The following is a 14,303-nucleotide window of genomic DNA, read 5'->3' on the forward strand; positions in this document are numbered from 1 at the left end:
TAAAATCTGGCTTGTTGGTAAGCAATTGCATACCTTTGTTTTTAGGAAGCCGATTGTTATGAATGCCATGGACAATTTCAGTACATGTTTGTTTGTTAATGATTTTACTCAAGCTAAAGGAATGGATTATTAAAATTAAGTGCCGATAATATAGAATTCAGGTTAAGTCTGAAGTTAGCATAAATTTAGGTTCTTCAGACTAACAAAAAATGATTTTGAGAAGTTAAATAGGAAGATGCCTTTTTTTAAAGTTTACTATATTGATTTTTAAATTACTATCGCCCAAATCTTGCTTAGTAATCAAATGTGCATAAGAGAGAAGTTAGTTACAGAGCTAGGATGAGTAACGCCTTCTTTAATGAAGACTTGCTGTAAATCTATATACCTTTTCATATCACCTTCAGATAGTTAGTCAGTTCGGCAGGAGCAGACACCAGCTGAAAATGCTAATGGGATGTAATTCAGTGTTTTTGTGTTGTGCAGCCTGAGAAATGCCAGTGGCCTGACAGCAGCAGACATTGCTCATACCCAGGGTTTCCAAGAATGTACCCAGTTTCTCTTGAACCTCCAGAATTGTCATCTGAACCGTTTCTATAATAATGGCACCTTAAATGGGGGCCATCAGAATATATTTCCTAATCATGTTAGTATGGGAACAAATCGCAAGAGATGCTTGGAAGATTCGGAACCCTTTGAAGTGAAGAAAGCTAGAACCGAAGGTGAGACCACTTTGTAGGCGAGTGTTTACTTTCTTTAACATGTTTTCTTTTTTATGGCTGAAAGCACCTCAAGATGAGACCTTCACTTAAGGTGGTACTGTGCCCGGAGGATTCTGGTGCAGTGAAGGTGGAGTTTTTCCTGTATTGCTACTTTGAAGATTGGCCATTTAACAAAAGGGGAGAATGTAAGAGGGCAGTGTTGACAGCTCAATATAAATGTGTGTCGATAACATTTCTGCATGCCCAGGTTTACCTTCCATGAATTAGAAAGATTTTTCTTGTTTGTTGTACCTGTTGGAAATACAACTATTAAAAAAAAATCTGCCCCTGTGCCTGATTTCTTTGTTTCCTGTAAATGTCCCCGAGCTTATAACAATTGTTGGTCTGGTAGTAAAACATAGTTTCACATCTGGGAAGGTAGATGTTGGCTGTACTGTTCCACTTGCACTGTGATTTGGCCTCAGCTGGTCTCCATGACCCACAGGGTATTGTGTATTTGTCGCAAGATCTGGTATGTCACTTTGAGGACTTATGTCTGTAAGGTAAGTCAAGTTTTAGGTATTCATCCACTTTTTTATCTTTAGTTTTGGAGTTTGCAAATAATCAGAAGCAGTCATTCTTTACTTTGGGAAAAAAACCTTTATTTAGGAAAAAATTACATATATGTATATCTATATGTAAAATATCTTAAACAGGACAAATTAATAGCTTGGCAGGAATATTTAGCAAACTTATACAGAGGAAATTGAGAGATGACAGTGAAAAGTAATCACTCTGAAATTATGCACTCAGATAAGATTTGCTGAAAATACAAAGTTGTGCCCTTTGACTTAAAAAAAAAAAATTAGCCCTCACTGGTTTGGCTCAGTGGTTAAGAGTGTCAGCGTATAAACTGAAGGATCAAGGGTTCAATTCCCAGTCAAGGGCACGTACCTCAGTTACAGGTTCTCCCCAATCTGGTCAGTGTGCATGCGGTAGGCAACCAATCAGTATGTTTCTCACATTGATGTTTCTCTCTTCCCCTCTCCTTCCCTTCCTCCCACTCTCTAAAAATCAATGGGAAAATATCCTCAGATGAGTTAAAAAAAAAAAATTTTTTTTTTAATCAACTATACAAGTATAGTATGAGAAAACTGCTGGGTAGAGGTGTTTAAATTTTATGGGTCAACATCATCTCTACTACTTTGTCTCTAATGGGTATATCCAGACAAAAGGTTTTTGTGTGTGTTTTATGACAAAAATTGTAATATCTACTTCATAATTTCTGAAATCTTGGTCACTAAAAACTTATGGTTATGTGACTTGAATGAATGAATGAACTTAAATGTAATAGTTTATCAAATTCATAGCATTTATAGGTTATGAGTTTAATCTAGAAGGTGCTATGATAAAACACATGGAGGTATGTCTACCTCAAAATTGTTTTTTAATAAAGTGTTGCTCAGCATTGTCATTTATTTGTAACATGTTTCACTATATATTTTCTAATGTATTTTTACAGCTCTTTAAGCATATACTTTTTAAAAATGCTTTTTAAAATTTAATGCCTGATTAATATTTTGGAATGATATTAAGTGTTAGATTTATTGTACCCTCATTCTGTCTATGTCTATTAGTGTAGTTTGGTAGGATAAATCTTAAATTCTGGTGTGATTTTTTTTTTAAAGGTTTGACACTTAACATTCTACTAAGATGCAGAAATGTACCAAGAGATTTTTTAAAACCAGTTTCTGAAGGTTTTATGGTGAGCTGATTTGGCCAATATCTCGCTGTTTTTGTCCTAAGTTTTCTAAATCCTACTACTACACAAATTTAGTTTGAAGCATTATGCAGGTTTTTAGGGATTTTATCTTCCTTCTCCAGACAAGGATTCATTTAGGCCAGTGATGGCGAACCTTTTGAGCTCGGCGTGTCAGCATTTTGAAAAACCCTAACTTAACTCTGGTGCCGTGTCACATATAGAAATTTTTTGATATTTGCAACCATAGTAAAACAAAGACTTATATTTTTGATATTTTATATATTTAAATGCCATTTAACAAAGAAAAATCAACCAAAAAAATGAGTTCGCGTGTCACCTCTGACATGCGTGTCATAGATTCACCATCACTGATTTAGGCGAACCAGAGTTAGAGATTCACATCTTACACACTAAACTCACCATGCAGCTTTCACAAATTGCCATTCCTAACAACCTGAGGATGCCAGTTAAGGAGAAAATGTGTTTGATGCCTGGCACTTGAGTTTGCAGGTAATAATTATGCAAACCTAAGGTTGAGCACTGCTCTATATGTACATGAAATAATACTTGTCACGATCACGAGAAATCATTGCTTGACACCAGATAAACTTTAATAGCTCCTCTTCCAGTGTTAACCATTTGTCTACTGAGCATTATTTTAATTACTTGCTCATTAAAATTTCTAGTACTCCAGTCCTGAGATTGCCTCACATGTCCCTTAAGAGTGTGTGTGTATAAATTCATATTTGTAAGCATAGATAGTTGTGTTCCCACCCCCATGCCTGCTGCCACTCTCCTTTCTCTATGGGAAAGGAAGAGTTGATTTTTTTCATTTTACCATTATGTACTTGCTGTGAATGGTATGTTAGGGCAGTAATTCTTGATTACTAAAAGATTTTCCCCCCCAACTACCTGAATGTTCTAAATGAAGTTGTTCTTGGCTTCAGTAGCTCTATAGTTATTTCCATTCTTTGACCAGTTTTTTAGAATGCAATTTAAGATCGGTTGCCTTAGTTCATTTTAATTTTTGGCATTTTTTAAATTTGCTATTTATGTAAGCTTAAGTCTCTGCTCATTCTTAATTTTTTTTTTTTTCCTCATGCAAGGACATACTTAGAGAGGGGGTGGGGGGAGGAGAGAAAGAGAAACATTGATTGGTTGCTTTCCTTATGCTCCCTGAGGATTGAACCTCTACAACCCAGGTACGTGCCCTGACCAGGAATTGAACCAGCAACCCTTTGATACACAGGATGACACTCAACCAACTGAGCCACTCCAGCCAACCCTGAATTCATTTTGTGGATAAGTTTTTGGTTCTTATGTCAAAGTGAAAGTACTTTTTCCCTAATGTAACATGCACATAAAATACTTTTTAAAAATCACATATGAAAGTATTTGGAAGAGTTTAAAATCATTTTTTCTTTTTTGAAGTACAATTTTGGCCTTTTCTTACGGGTGACTGAAATATCTTGGTTAAATAAATGCATAGCTTGAACCAATTCTTAAAGATGTGCCTGTAAAATTCACTCCTTTAATTTTTTTACTTTAGAATCATGAGTCTGAAAGTTATCTACTCCCCCACATAAAGTAGTATCTCTCTGCTTTCAGCAAACCATTTTCAAATATTTTAAGGTAATTGGAGTGATTTTCCCTTGGAAACTATATTGGTGTAAAGAACCAAAAGGAGGAATAATGCCTTGGCCTTTTTGTACTGCTCGAATATGAACTGTCCTTTGGAAGCAAATCTCTTTCATACAGTCATTCACGCCAGTATCAAAATGTGCTTTGGTCAGAACAGACATAATAGATAGGGCCATGAACTCTGGAGGGTGAAATAAAATGCAAAGTTATTTGAGTGGTTGGTTTTGATGAAAAGTATTTTGGGGTAATATTTCCCAATATGGGATTTTGTTCATTTACCCCCCCCCCCCCCCCCCCACTTATAAACCATTTGCTCAAGATGGAATGACAGATGGACTTAAGGACTTAAGCTGGCACGGCTTTACAAAGATGTGTTTAATTTTGTTAGCATTCCTAGTCATCAGGAGTAATTCTACAATTACTCATGTATGTATTTCTTGAGAGCTGTTGTCCAGGTTATTAGTGATCCTGGCTGGAAAAGAATGGCAGCTTCACCCATTAAAGAAACCTTTACCTTGTTTTTAGCCAGTAATTTTTGGGGTACAGCTCTAGAATTGTGAGTGGGGAAGGGTACTGTGAGTTACAAACTTACCTAGTAACTTACATTATTTTTGGAAACATTTGCCCCAAGAAGTAGGCTGTGGTAATGCCAGATCTCAGATGTTAAGCTGACCTCATGGTTTTGTTTTAATCAAATAGGTATATTATTGATCTTAGCATCTCATACATATGTGTGGGTATTTAATATTAAAACATGTTTTAGGAAATTATCTTCAACATGAATGACTCAGTTTAAAATTAGCAGTAAGAAGTGTCTCAGCACACTTTTCCTGGGATGAATTTAACAGGATTTTCACTTTCTGTTCTTGTTCATGTTGACCAGCCTTAATGACTATGGGAGGAAGAAGGTAGATGTGCCTTAACACATTTGTTAATATTTGTTAGCTAGTTATTCAAACATGAGATTCAAGAAGTCAGATTTTTTTAATGTAATTATTTCTATGGAGTGTCATATATAAAATACTTTTATTTTTATTTTTTTTGTTTACTTAGTGTTCTCATACTTGCAGTAAACGGCTGTATTTGTGTGGTATTTTTTTTTTTAATTTGACCAGAGAGAACACTTGATTGTGTTAGAACAACAAATGGTTTTGTCTTAATCCTTAACACATAGCATTTTAGAAATATAATTTGAATGAATGACAATAAGGACCAAGCATTTTCTGTGATTTCCACTTTTATTCTTGTAATCTTGAATTCAAGCCTCGTGCTAGTCTGTTTCCAGTGTGTGCGGCCACAGTGGGACTCCACCACTTGCACACCTTCGGGATGGTGTGTTTCACATCCACTTTCATTCCGTGTCCCTTTAACAGCCCCAGTCCCCTCCACAGTTTTGCAGTACTGTCGCTTTTGCATCCCCACTGCCCTACCCTCTTGAATTCCCCCAATCCCCGTTCTACTGCAGTTGGGGCTATGTCATAGCTTCCCAGAAGGTTACCTTACAGAACCCCCTTTGCAGTGGCCTTAGATACTATTTTTAACAGGATCTTTATTTTCAAAAGTAGTTATTTTGGGTTAATGTGCTCCATAGTAGAACAGAGAATAGTTCTAACTAGTAATGGCTGGTGGGAAACCAAGGAAACATTTCCCTCCTGTTGTTTTTTTTTTTAAATGGGGATCTGAGGTCAGAGTACCCAGTTCAGTGGAAAGACCACAGGGGTGTGGTATCCTGCCCCTGGCACTGTAAAGATGCACAAAGAAAGATCACCATCTTACAACACCGAGCTGCTCTTAAATCCACTGTCTGAAACTGCTTGCCAGTTTTACACGTCAGTTGGTGTGTTCGGTATGGATTATAAGCCTTTCCTACATTTTAAACTCTTTCATGGTTTATGTAGTTTTAGAAGCTCCCTTAGAATTGGCTTTAGGGGTTTTATTCAACCTTTGAGTTTTAGATGAAAATACAAATGTAGGCCTCTGTTATCCCGGCACCTTCCTGAATGGAGCATCTTGGCTCCAGAGGTCAAGGAGGAGAAGACTCCCTGGGCAGTGACTCTGCTTGTGTTTGTTCTGAGCCACACCTAGATGGTTTTCTGTCATAACTGTGCATTGTTTAATGTGTGCTAGAATCTTCAACAAATACCTGCTTTGGGAGTCAAAAGGTAAGGACACTTTACAACATGTTCAGTAATTTTTTAACTGGGAAGGTAAATAAAACAGGAAGGGAAAGTTTTTCCAAAACAATCAAAATTTACAGTTTTGGAAGAAGAATTCTGAAGTGTTTACAGACCTCCTTTCTCAGATGCAACATGGAATATTTAAACAGTTACTTTGGCGATAGGTATGTGTGAGAGAAAATACCACAGGTGACATCTGTGAATGTCAGAGAAAGTCAAATCCAGATCCATGAGAGGCCAATTTTAATCTCATGACATAAAGTACAATTTTAAAAAGCAAATGCAACCTTAGTGCCCCTGTATAATGGAGTGCTCACTATATGCAGGTGCTGAGAATAAAGTCAAGACATTAGTATGAAATTACCCAGGGTTCTGGGGCAGCTGGATTATCAGCCAAGTAGTGAAATATCCTTGCAGATATTTTGTGGGAAAAACTTACTACAAAGGTAGTGTATCCTTAGAGAAATAATTAAATTCTAGGTTGTCTGCGTTAGCATATGCTTCCTACATTAAAGAGTTTGACTACCCAAATATGAAAGCCTTTGTTCTTGTTTAATTTTTGACTTCTATTAATGAGAAACTTACCTGCATTAACAAAAGACATAATCTGCTAAATGGAACAATTTTAGAGCATAATTCCTAGTGCACTGGGTAGGCCTCTAGCTAAGGGATTAATTTTTTGCTTTAAAATAGCATTGTGCCCCAGGTCCTCTGTATACACATTTTTGTTTTCAATGTCCCCAAACTTCCTTTGCCACCGACTCTGGCCCCCTAGTGGCAGGTCCGCCTTCATGTCCTGCTTCCACTTCTCTGAAATGACAGGTTAGTTTGATGTTACTGATTGCTGTAGTTAATGTTTCTTGCTTTCTGTGTTTGTGCCCTTTCTGGCTAGAGTGTAGGTTTCATTTGTTGATATGGGTACTATCCTAGGCACTGGGCTCAAAGGATGAGTTGGCAAATACAGCTTTTATGAAGATTGTGGGGTAAGGGTGGTCTTCATTTTTTTTAAGATATATTTTTATTTCAGAGGAAGGGAGAGGGAAAGAGAAACATCAGTGATGAGAGAATCATGGATCAGCTGCCTCCCTCATGCCCCCCCATTGGGGAATGAGCCTGCAACTCAGGCATGTACCCTGACCAGGAACTGAACTATGACTTCCTGGTTCATAGGTTAATGCTCAACCACTGAGCCACACTGGCTGGGCTTATCTTTTTTTATTATTTCAGAGAGGGAGGGGGAGAGAGAAACATCAATTATGAGAGAGAATCATTGATTGGCTGCCTCCCACACATCCCCCACTGGGGATTGAGCCCACAACCCAGGCATGTGCCCCTGACCGAAATCGAACCTGGGACCCTTCAGTCTGCAGGCCAGTGCTCTATCCACAGAGCCAAACCAGCCAGGGCTGGGCTTATCTTAAAAAACAAAACAAAACACGTGCAATTTGAAATTGCAGATATAATGTAGTTGCCACTTTGCCCAAGAAACACTGACACCTGAGCTCCACAACAAAACCAGACATGGAGTATGGCTACTAAAAGCCACCCTGTATCCCAGGGGATGTCTTTTTTACAAGGACATTTGTGGTTTTGCCATGATAGCCTGCACCTGTTCTCAGTATACACCCGATTTGGCTTATCAGGCATTAAGAGTGCGGAAAAGGGGGAAACCACACCCCGTGCTGAATGCAGGTTTATCGAGACTAAACTCCCGGAAGGTTGTATGGATTGTGACAACTGGTATTTGGAACACTCCAGTCTTCCCCCTTACTGAGATGGCTTATTTATCGCTGATCTTTTGAAAGTATTGTTTCATAGTGAAGATAGGACTTTGCCTATCACTTATTTGGGGCTTGTAGAGGATTACAAAAAGCATTGAGTGGAAAAGACTGAAATCCATGGTTTAATGCCTCTGGTTTTTCAAAGCACCTCTATTTGTAGACTGTTTTTTGGCCTCATACCTGTGCAGACTTCTATTTTCTCTCAACTACACAAAATCACACTCTTCTGTTTCTCCCACATACTAATTCAGAATTTATTTCTCATTAAGACTACACTATCTTTAGTTTCAACAGTTAAGGGAATAATCTGGAATATGCTCATTCCTATATTGAAAATGACTTGTGTGCCTCTAAAACTAGAAGTAATTAAAGCTGCAAAATTCAAGCCTTTGCTTTTAAATTATTTGAAAGAAATACTTAGCACTAAATGTTGTTGCTTATTCTTTGACCCAAAAATAATGCTAGTTATTTATCTGAGTAAAGACCCAGAAATGTGCACAAAGATGCCTTTATAAGGATATTGATTTGATTATGGTGTTCGCAATAGGAAAGAAAACGAAAGCAACCCAAGCAGTAGCAGGGAATTTGGTGGCGGGCAAGTTATAATACAGCGTTACAATGGATTTCCAACTTTAAAGATTTTTTGAACTTAGTTGATACCTTTATGCCATGGTAAATGAATAAAAGCAAAGCATAAAAATGATTTTTAGGATCTGGTTTTGAAGAAAAATACATGCTTAAGACTAGATTTGTCTGTATCAAATGAGAGTGGCTGCTCCTGAGAAGTGGAGATACTAGGGTTTGCAGGGGTTGGGGGTGGGGGTGTTTCTGCACACAGTATGTATGTAGTACTTGGAGGAAAAGTGATTAAGTGTGCATATTAGCTTTTCTCCAAGATACAGAGAATGATAATTTTACAAGAAATGTACATATAGCATCAGCTCCAAATATCTTGGAACTAAAACTTTAATGTTATTTTATCTAGAAACATAGGCTAGTACCACACGGGAACAATATTGACAGGCTGTCTTGAGTCTTGGCTTTTACCTTATTTTCTGTTACTGAAATTTGTGGGGGTTTTTTTAATTTGAGGATCATTTTCATGATTTTTATGTTGTTACCCAAGAACTGTCCTAGTATTTATGAAAAACAATTGAATGGACATTTTGAGGCATAATATAGAATATGCTGAATTTAAAAATATTTGTAATACTGTGGAAAAGTTTCTCAGTAGTATACTAAGATCATTTGTCGTGTAGATTATGAAATTATTTGAAAATTTTGGAATGTTCAGTGCTCGAACAAAAGGGAATGAGAAACATTTGTCGTAAAGTCTTTTTGTATGTGCATTGGATCTAAAATTGCCTTTGTTTCCTGTGCAGCTCAAAGCTTGGATTACTGCATGCCGCTAGTGAACAGCGAGGCAGAAGATGATGCTGACAAAATGCACATCGATAGAGAGTTTGCTGTTGAAACAGGTGGGAGTGGACAGTTTCCTGTTAGCTGCAACAACAGTCCAATGGTCGAAGACACCACACAGCAGGAGGGTGGTTCTGTTGGACCAAAAGAAATAGAAATATATACTGTTTCAGCAATGCAGACCCCTTGTCGTTGCAAGAATCAGTATGCATATTATTTCTAACAGCTTCTTTCAAATGAGTTTTGCACTTTGTTGTCTAGTGTTTCAAAGAATGTTATAATTTGCATATCTTGGGCAAGTTTGTAGATACAAGGATAAGTGTTTTTGGTGCATTCTATGGATATGAAAAATATAAGTGCAATCTCTATATTTTGATTTTAAACTTTTGCTTAATGTGCCTTGTTTAATTTTAATAAGGTTTTGCATTTTTTCTGATGGAGGACTTTGGGTGAATATACTGAATGAACGCCTATTGCTAGTAATTTCAAAGCGATTAGCAGCCAGAAGTCTGACTCGCCATAAACATTGAGAACTAGTAAACATTGTGGTTTTACTTGTAACCAGTCGCGCCAGTACAGAATCTATCAGTCGACGCTCAGTGGTTGCTCTGGTTTCTGTGCCACACACTCTAGGTCTAGTAAAATGCTGACCACCGTGTCTCACAAAACACATTCTATACACTAACATTTTTAGTATATTAAAATTTTAGTATTGATAGTCATTATCCATTTTTAAAAGCCAAAGTCTCAGTTTCTTTTAGCTTTTTAAGATTTATCCATTTAGTTCATGCTTTTTTTCTACAATCTTATTTAGGTACCATAAAAATATTTTAGCCATTCTTTTACTGTATTATTATATTTAGAAATAGATACTGGCTTTTTAAAATTTTTTATTATGTCTTTATGCCAAATTCTCTACTGGGGATAAAAGATTATATATTTTGTTTCCCAGACTTACATGAAAATAATCATTTCTGTTCAAAAAAATGTATACATCTTTCTAGAAGCTACAGAATTGTTATGGGAGGAGTCACCTTTTTGCCAAATAATTAAATGAATCAAAGCCAGTTTGTTTTTTTTTTTTAATGGCATTGCTACATGCTTTTAAAAAGGCAGAAGTAATCACTCTTTAATCTTCAAACATTAATTCCCTGGGTTTTCAGGTTAAATTTAATACCAAAATGAACATAACATTTAAAAAAGCCATAATTTTTTTCAAGCCCAGCTCATCCCATATATAGGTGCCAAGTAAGCATCCTCATATTTTCCGTCATTTCATTTATAACATTATCTGACTGAATAAGCAAACATTAAAATAGCTAAAGATTACTTGTAGCAGATAAGTAAATGGGTGAGTCCAGAAAGGCAGTTTGGTACAGAATAAAGAACAGAATAAAGGAATTGGAGCTGGCCAGTGGGGCTATGTCTTAGCCATTTTCTAGCATGTCTGCTATTTGCATGCTCAGTTTTATTAGATTTCTTACAATGATATGAGGTGATATACTAACCTTGATTTTGAGATTGCATAATGCACTAAAGGAAAGCAGTACTCACACGGTGAACATTAAAAAAAGTGAGTCTCGTTAACTCAGATTTCTGAGGCCATGCTCATTTACCTTTGCAGACCCATTCACTGAAAATCGGATTTTCACCTTTGTTGGTAGTATACCAGTTATTAATAACTATCAAACTTGCCACCATACCCATGAGTTTTATCACCCAGGAACAGTTGTTTATACTTTAAAAAAAATTTAAATATTTCCCTGGAACAGCTTGTTTTTTTCCTTTTTATTTCACTTCATGTTTAGTTCTTGAAACACTTGCTCTCTACCCTTGAGTTTTACCTAAATAGAAAAGCTATCATTTACTTTTTTTAAAAGTTGTCATAATCTTCTGAAGAATTTATGATAATTATTAAACTATGATTGGCACTTAAATTGCCAGGAAATTGATGATTAATGGAATGTTTAGGAGATGTTTGTTCATTGAACAAGCTGTGATTTTTTTGTTGGCAGGGAGATTTGCAAGACACACAAAAACCTGTGTTCGAGTACAAGTCAGAGGTCTATAGGCGGTGAACCCAAAAGTGTCCCCTTCAAGGGACAGGCGCACTGTGTGAGATGTTAGGGTGACCAGATATGCAAAATGGGTCCTCATCTATTATAGCTTAGCTCTTCTGTGTTTAATATCATACCATGCTTTAATAGCGCAGAACATTAAAATTTAATATTAGTAAGCAAGACATAATTTTAGATCATTCTCTATACTGTGCTGTGAACTCCTGTGAACATGAATATTAACTCTCTAGTGTCATTATACAGAAAAATACCTTGTAATTGCCTATTCCCATGTGCCCAAACGTTTTGTGACTGACATTTTTTTTGTAAGACATCCTTCTTTTAATGGATGCAGATTAACGTACCAACATTTTCCAGTATAAGTTGTTTTTAAAAGTGGAACCTTGGATGTCATGATCACCTTAATTGCTGAACTCAGAAGAAACTTCAGAACTGCCATTGGCCCAAGACTGTGCATGAGAACCATTAGCTCCTGCCCGTGGTCGCTGTGCTGGGCACTCTGCGGGGCTGCTCGGTGGCCCTGGGCAGGAGGACCGTTAGTTCTGAGTGTGAAAGGCAAAGCGGTTCCTCTGGATATTCCTGTGTACGCTCTCCTGACTTGTGAGGAAAGTCCGAGGAGCTGCCGTAGTTCACCTGCTTCATAACCGCTTTCCTCTTGTTAAGTGCTGGAGAAGTTTGTGTTTTACTTCAGCCTTTTGTGGGAATCCCTACATTCAGTTCTGATGGACTTTCTGAGGGGTGATTTTAAAAACCTTTCTCCGAGAGGAGACTTAAAATGGGAAGTTTTTTTGACAGCTTTTCAGTACCATTGGTATTTTTCATGCAGTATATTTGTCAACTTAAGTTTTTTTAATTTTTGGCTTCCCAACACTCCTGAAATGGATAAATGTTTCCTTTCTTACCAGGCAAATGCTGCCGTTGTGTTTTATTTTAAAATCTATGTATGGTTTTCACTTTGGAAAAGGAACTGGTTTGTTTAAAAGAAAAGAAACTGAATAAGTCTTTTAAAATTGTAGCAGCAATGAAGCATTTTATAGTTTCTCCTCCCCTCTGGTTCTGAATTTTGGTGACAGGTGTATTTCTTAATGCAGATATGAAAAACAGTAGCTCCATATCGAATACATTGACAAACGGATGTGTCATCAATGGACATTTGGACTTCTCTTCCACGACTCAGATCAATGGGATGGAAAGCAGGAATAACCAGTGCTTAACAGGATCTAATGGAATTAGCAATGGATTAGTTCCAGGACCACCATTTCCGAGTAGCCAGGGTTCTCTCTGTGTTAATGGGACTGAGGAGCCAGAAAAGACCATGAGCGTTAACCCTGAGATGTGCGGTTCTCTGCACCTGAATGGGAGTCCAAGTAGCTGCATAGCTAATAGACCTTCCTGGGTGGAAGATATTGGGGAAAATTTGCACTATGGACATTACCACGGGTTCGGGGACACTGCTGAAAGCATCCCTGAGCTTAATAGTGTAATAGAGCATTCCAATTCTGTGAAGGTGGAAGAAAGATATGACATTGCCGTCCTGGGTACCATGAACCTCTACCATGGCTCTTAAAGGCAAGTGGCCGGGCTCTGTCTGGAAGCATTAATCCTTCCTAGTAACCAACTCAGAATACTAATGTAGCATCAACTTTTAAAGGAATGCCACGACTTGTCCTATTTTTTTATACTTTAACTTTCTGACAAAGCAAACTTGTATTTATACAAGTTCCTCGTGAGTCCTAGTGAAAGCACGAGTGGGGCATATTTAGTGCATCAGAGTTTCTTCCGTAGGTAGCGAGACTCTAACGATGCACTTTTGGAATTTAATTTTTCTGCTGCCAATCTGTCACCATAAATTGGCAATTTTTCCTTTTGTCAAATATCTCATAAAGATAAATTGGAGGCAGTTAAAGAGGTGCTTGGTGATTTAACTCTTTGCACATGGGCATCATTTTGAAAAGCTTGCTTTTCCCTCATTCCTGCAGAATTTTTGACAGAAGACAGCTATTTCCCTATGCAAGGTCCAGCCTTACAAAGATGACTTGCAGTGATTTGTATGAAGAAAAGAACATTTGTGCTTTTCAAAGTTCTTTCATTGAAACTTTGCAACTTGACATGTAAAGGTCTCACTTGTAGACACACACAGTGGTTTGGACACATAAGTCATGTCCCTTCTTTCCTGATGTAACTCACTGCCTGGGTTTCATTGAAAACACATGCAGCCAGGGACTGACTTCTGATTGATAGTTTTTATTACACATTTCCTACTTTGTCTCTAGAATTTTTACCGCAGATAACGGTTTCCTTTATATGTAGTGGAAGTTACTATTCGTAGGAACTGTCAGGTCAAAATGCGTAACTGACCATTCTGACTTATATTTTCTTTTTTCTTTGTTTTCCGGGGGTTTTCTGCTTTAAAATATATACCACTATGTATATCCAGTAAACTGAGAGAATTTTGAATCTCTTTTAATAAAATTGTTAAGTTTATGGTTTTATAGAAATTAGCTTTTGTTTAGATGACACTGTGGTTACACTGTGCAAATATTGTAATGGGTTTTTACTTTTCTGGTTTTTGTAATAAAAATTGGTGAGGATAGAGAAAATGTCAAATGAACAAGCCAATGTTCTAGCGTGTTACTAACATTTTGTTGTTTTTTTAAACTGTCCTTTACAAATTGAATTAAAAAAATCCTCTCACACTCAATTTGTTCCTAGGGTGTAGTTTCTTTCCTCGTGAGGAGTATGTGTAT

The 14,303-nt window shown here is 37.1% G+C and overlaps 1 protein-coding gene across 1 annotated transcript in view; it reads left to right on the forward strand.

The window, feature by feature from the left end:
* Nucleotides 1-14,257, forward strand: part of ANKRD10 (ankyrin repeat domain 10) — a gene marked incomplete at its 5' end in the record, with an annotated part of 35,053 nt that extends 20,796 nt beyond the window's left edge. The window contains 3 exons of the mRNA XM_014531926.1: nt 484-719; nt 9,442-9,537; nt 12,648-14,257. Of these exons, the coding sequence (XP_014387412.1) occupies nt 484-719; nt 9,442-9,537; nt 12,648-13,123 (808 nt within the window). The remainder of the gene's footprint in view (nt 1-483; nt 720-9,441; nt 9,538-12,647) is intronic.
* Between the last annotated feature and the right edge of the window lie 46 nt (nt 14,258-14,303).

This window comes from Myotis brandtii, unplaced genomic scaffold (assembly GCF_000412655.1).
Source record: "Myotis brandtii unplaced genomic scaffold, ASM41265v1 scaffold83, whole genome shotgun sequence".
In the NCBI taxonomy this organism is placed as follows: domain Eukaryota; kingdom Metazoa; phylum Chordata; class Mammalia; order Chiroptera; family Vespertilionidae; genus Myotis; species Myotis brandtii.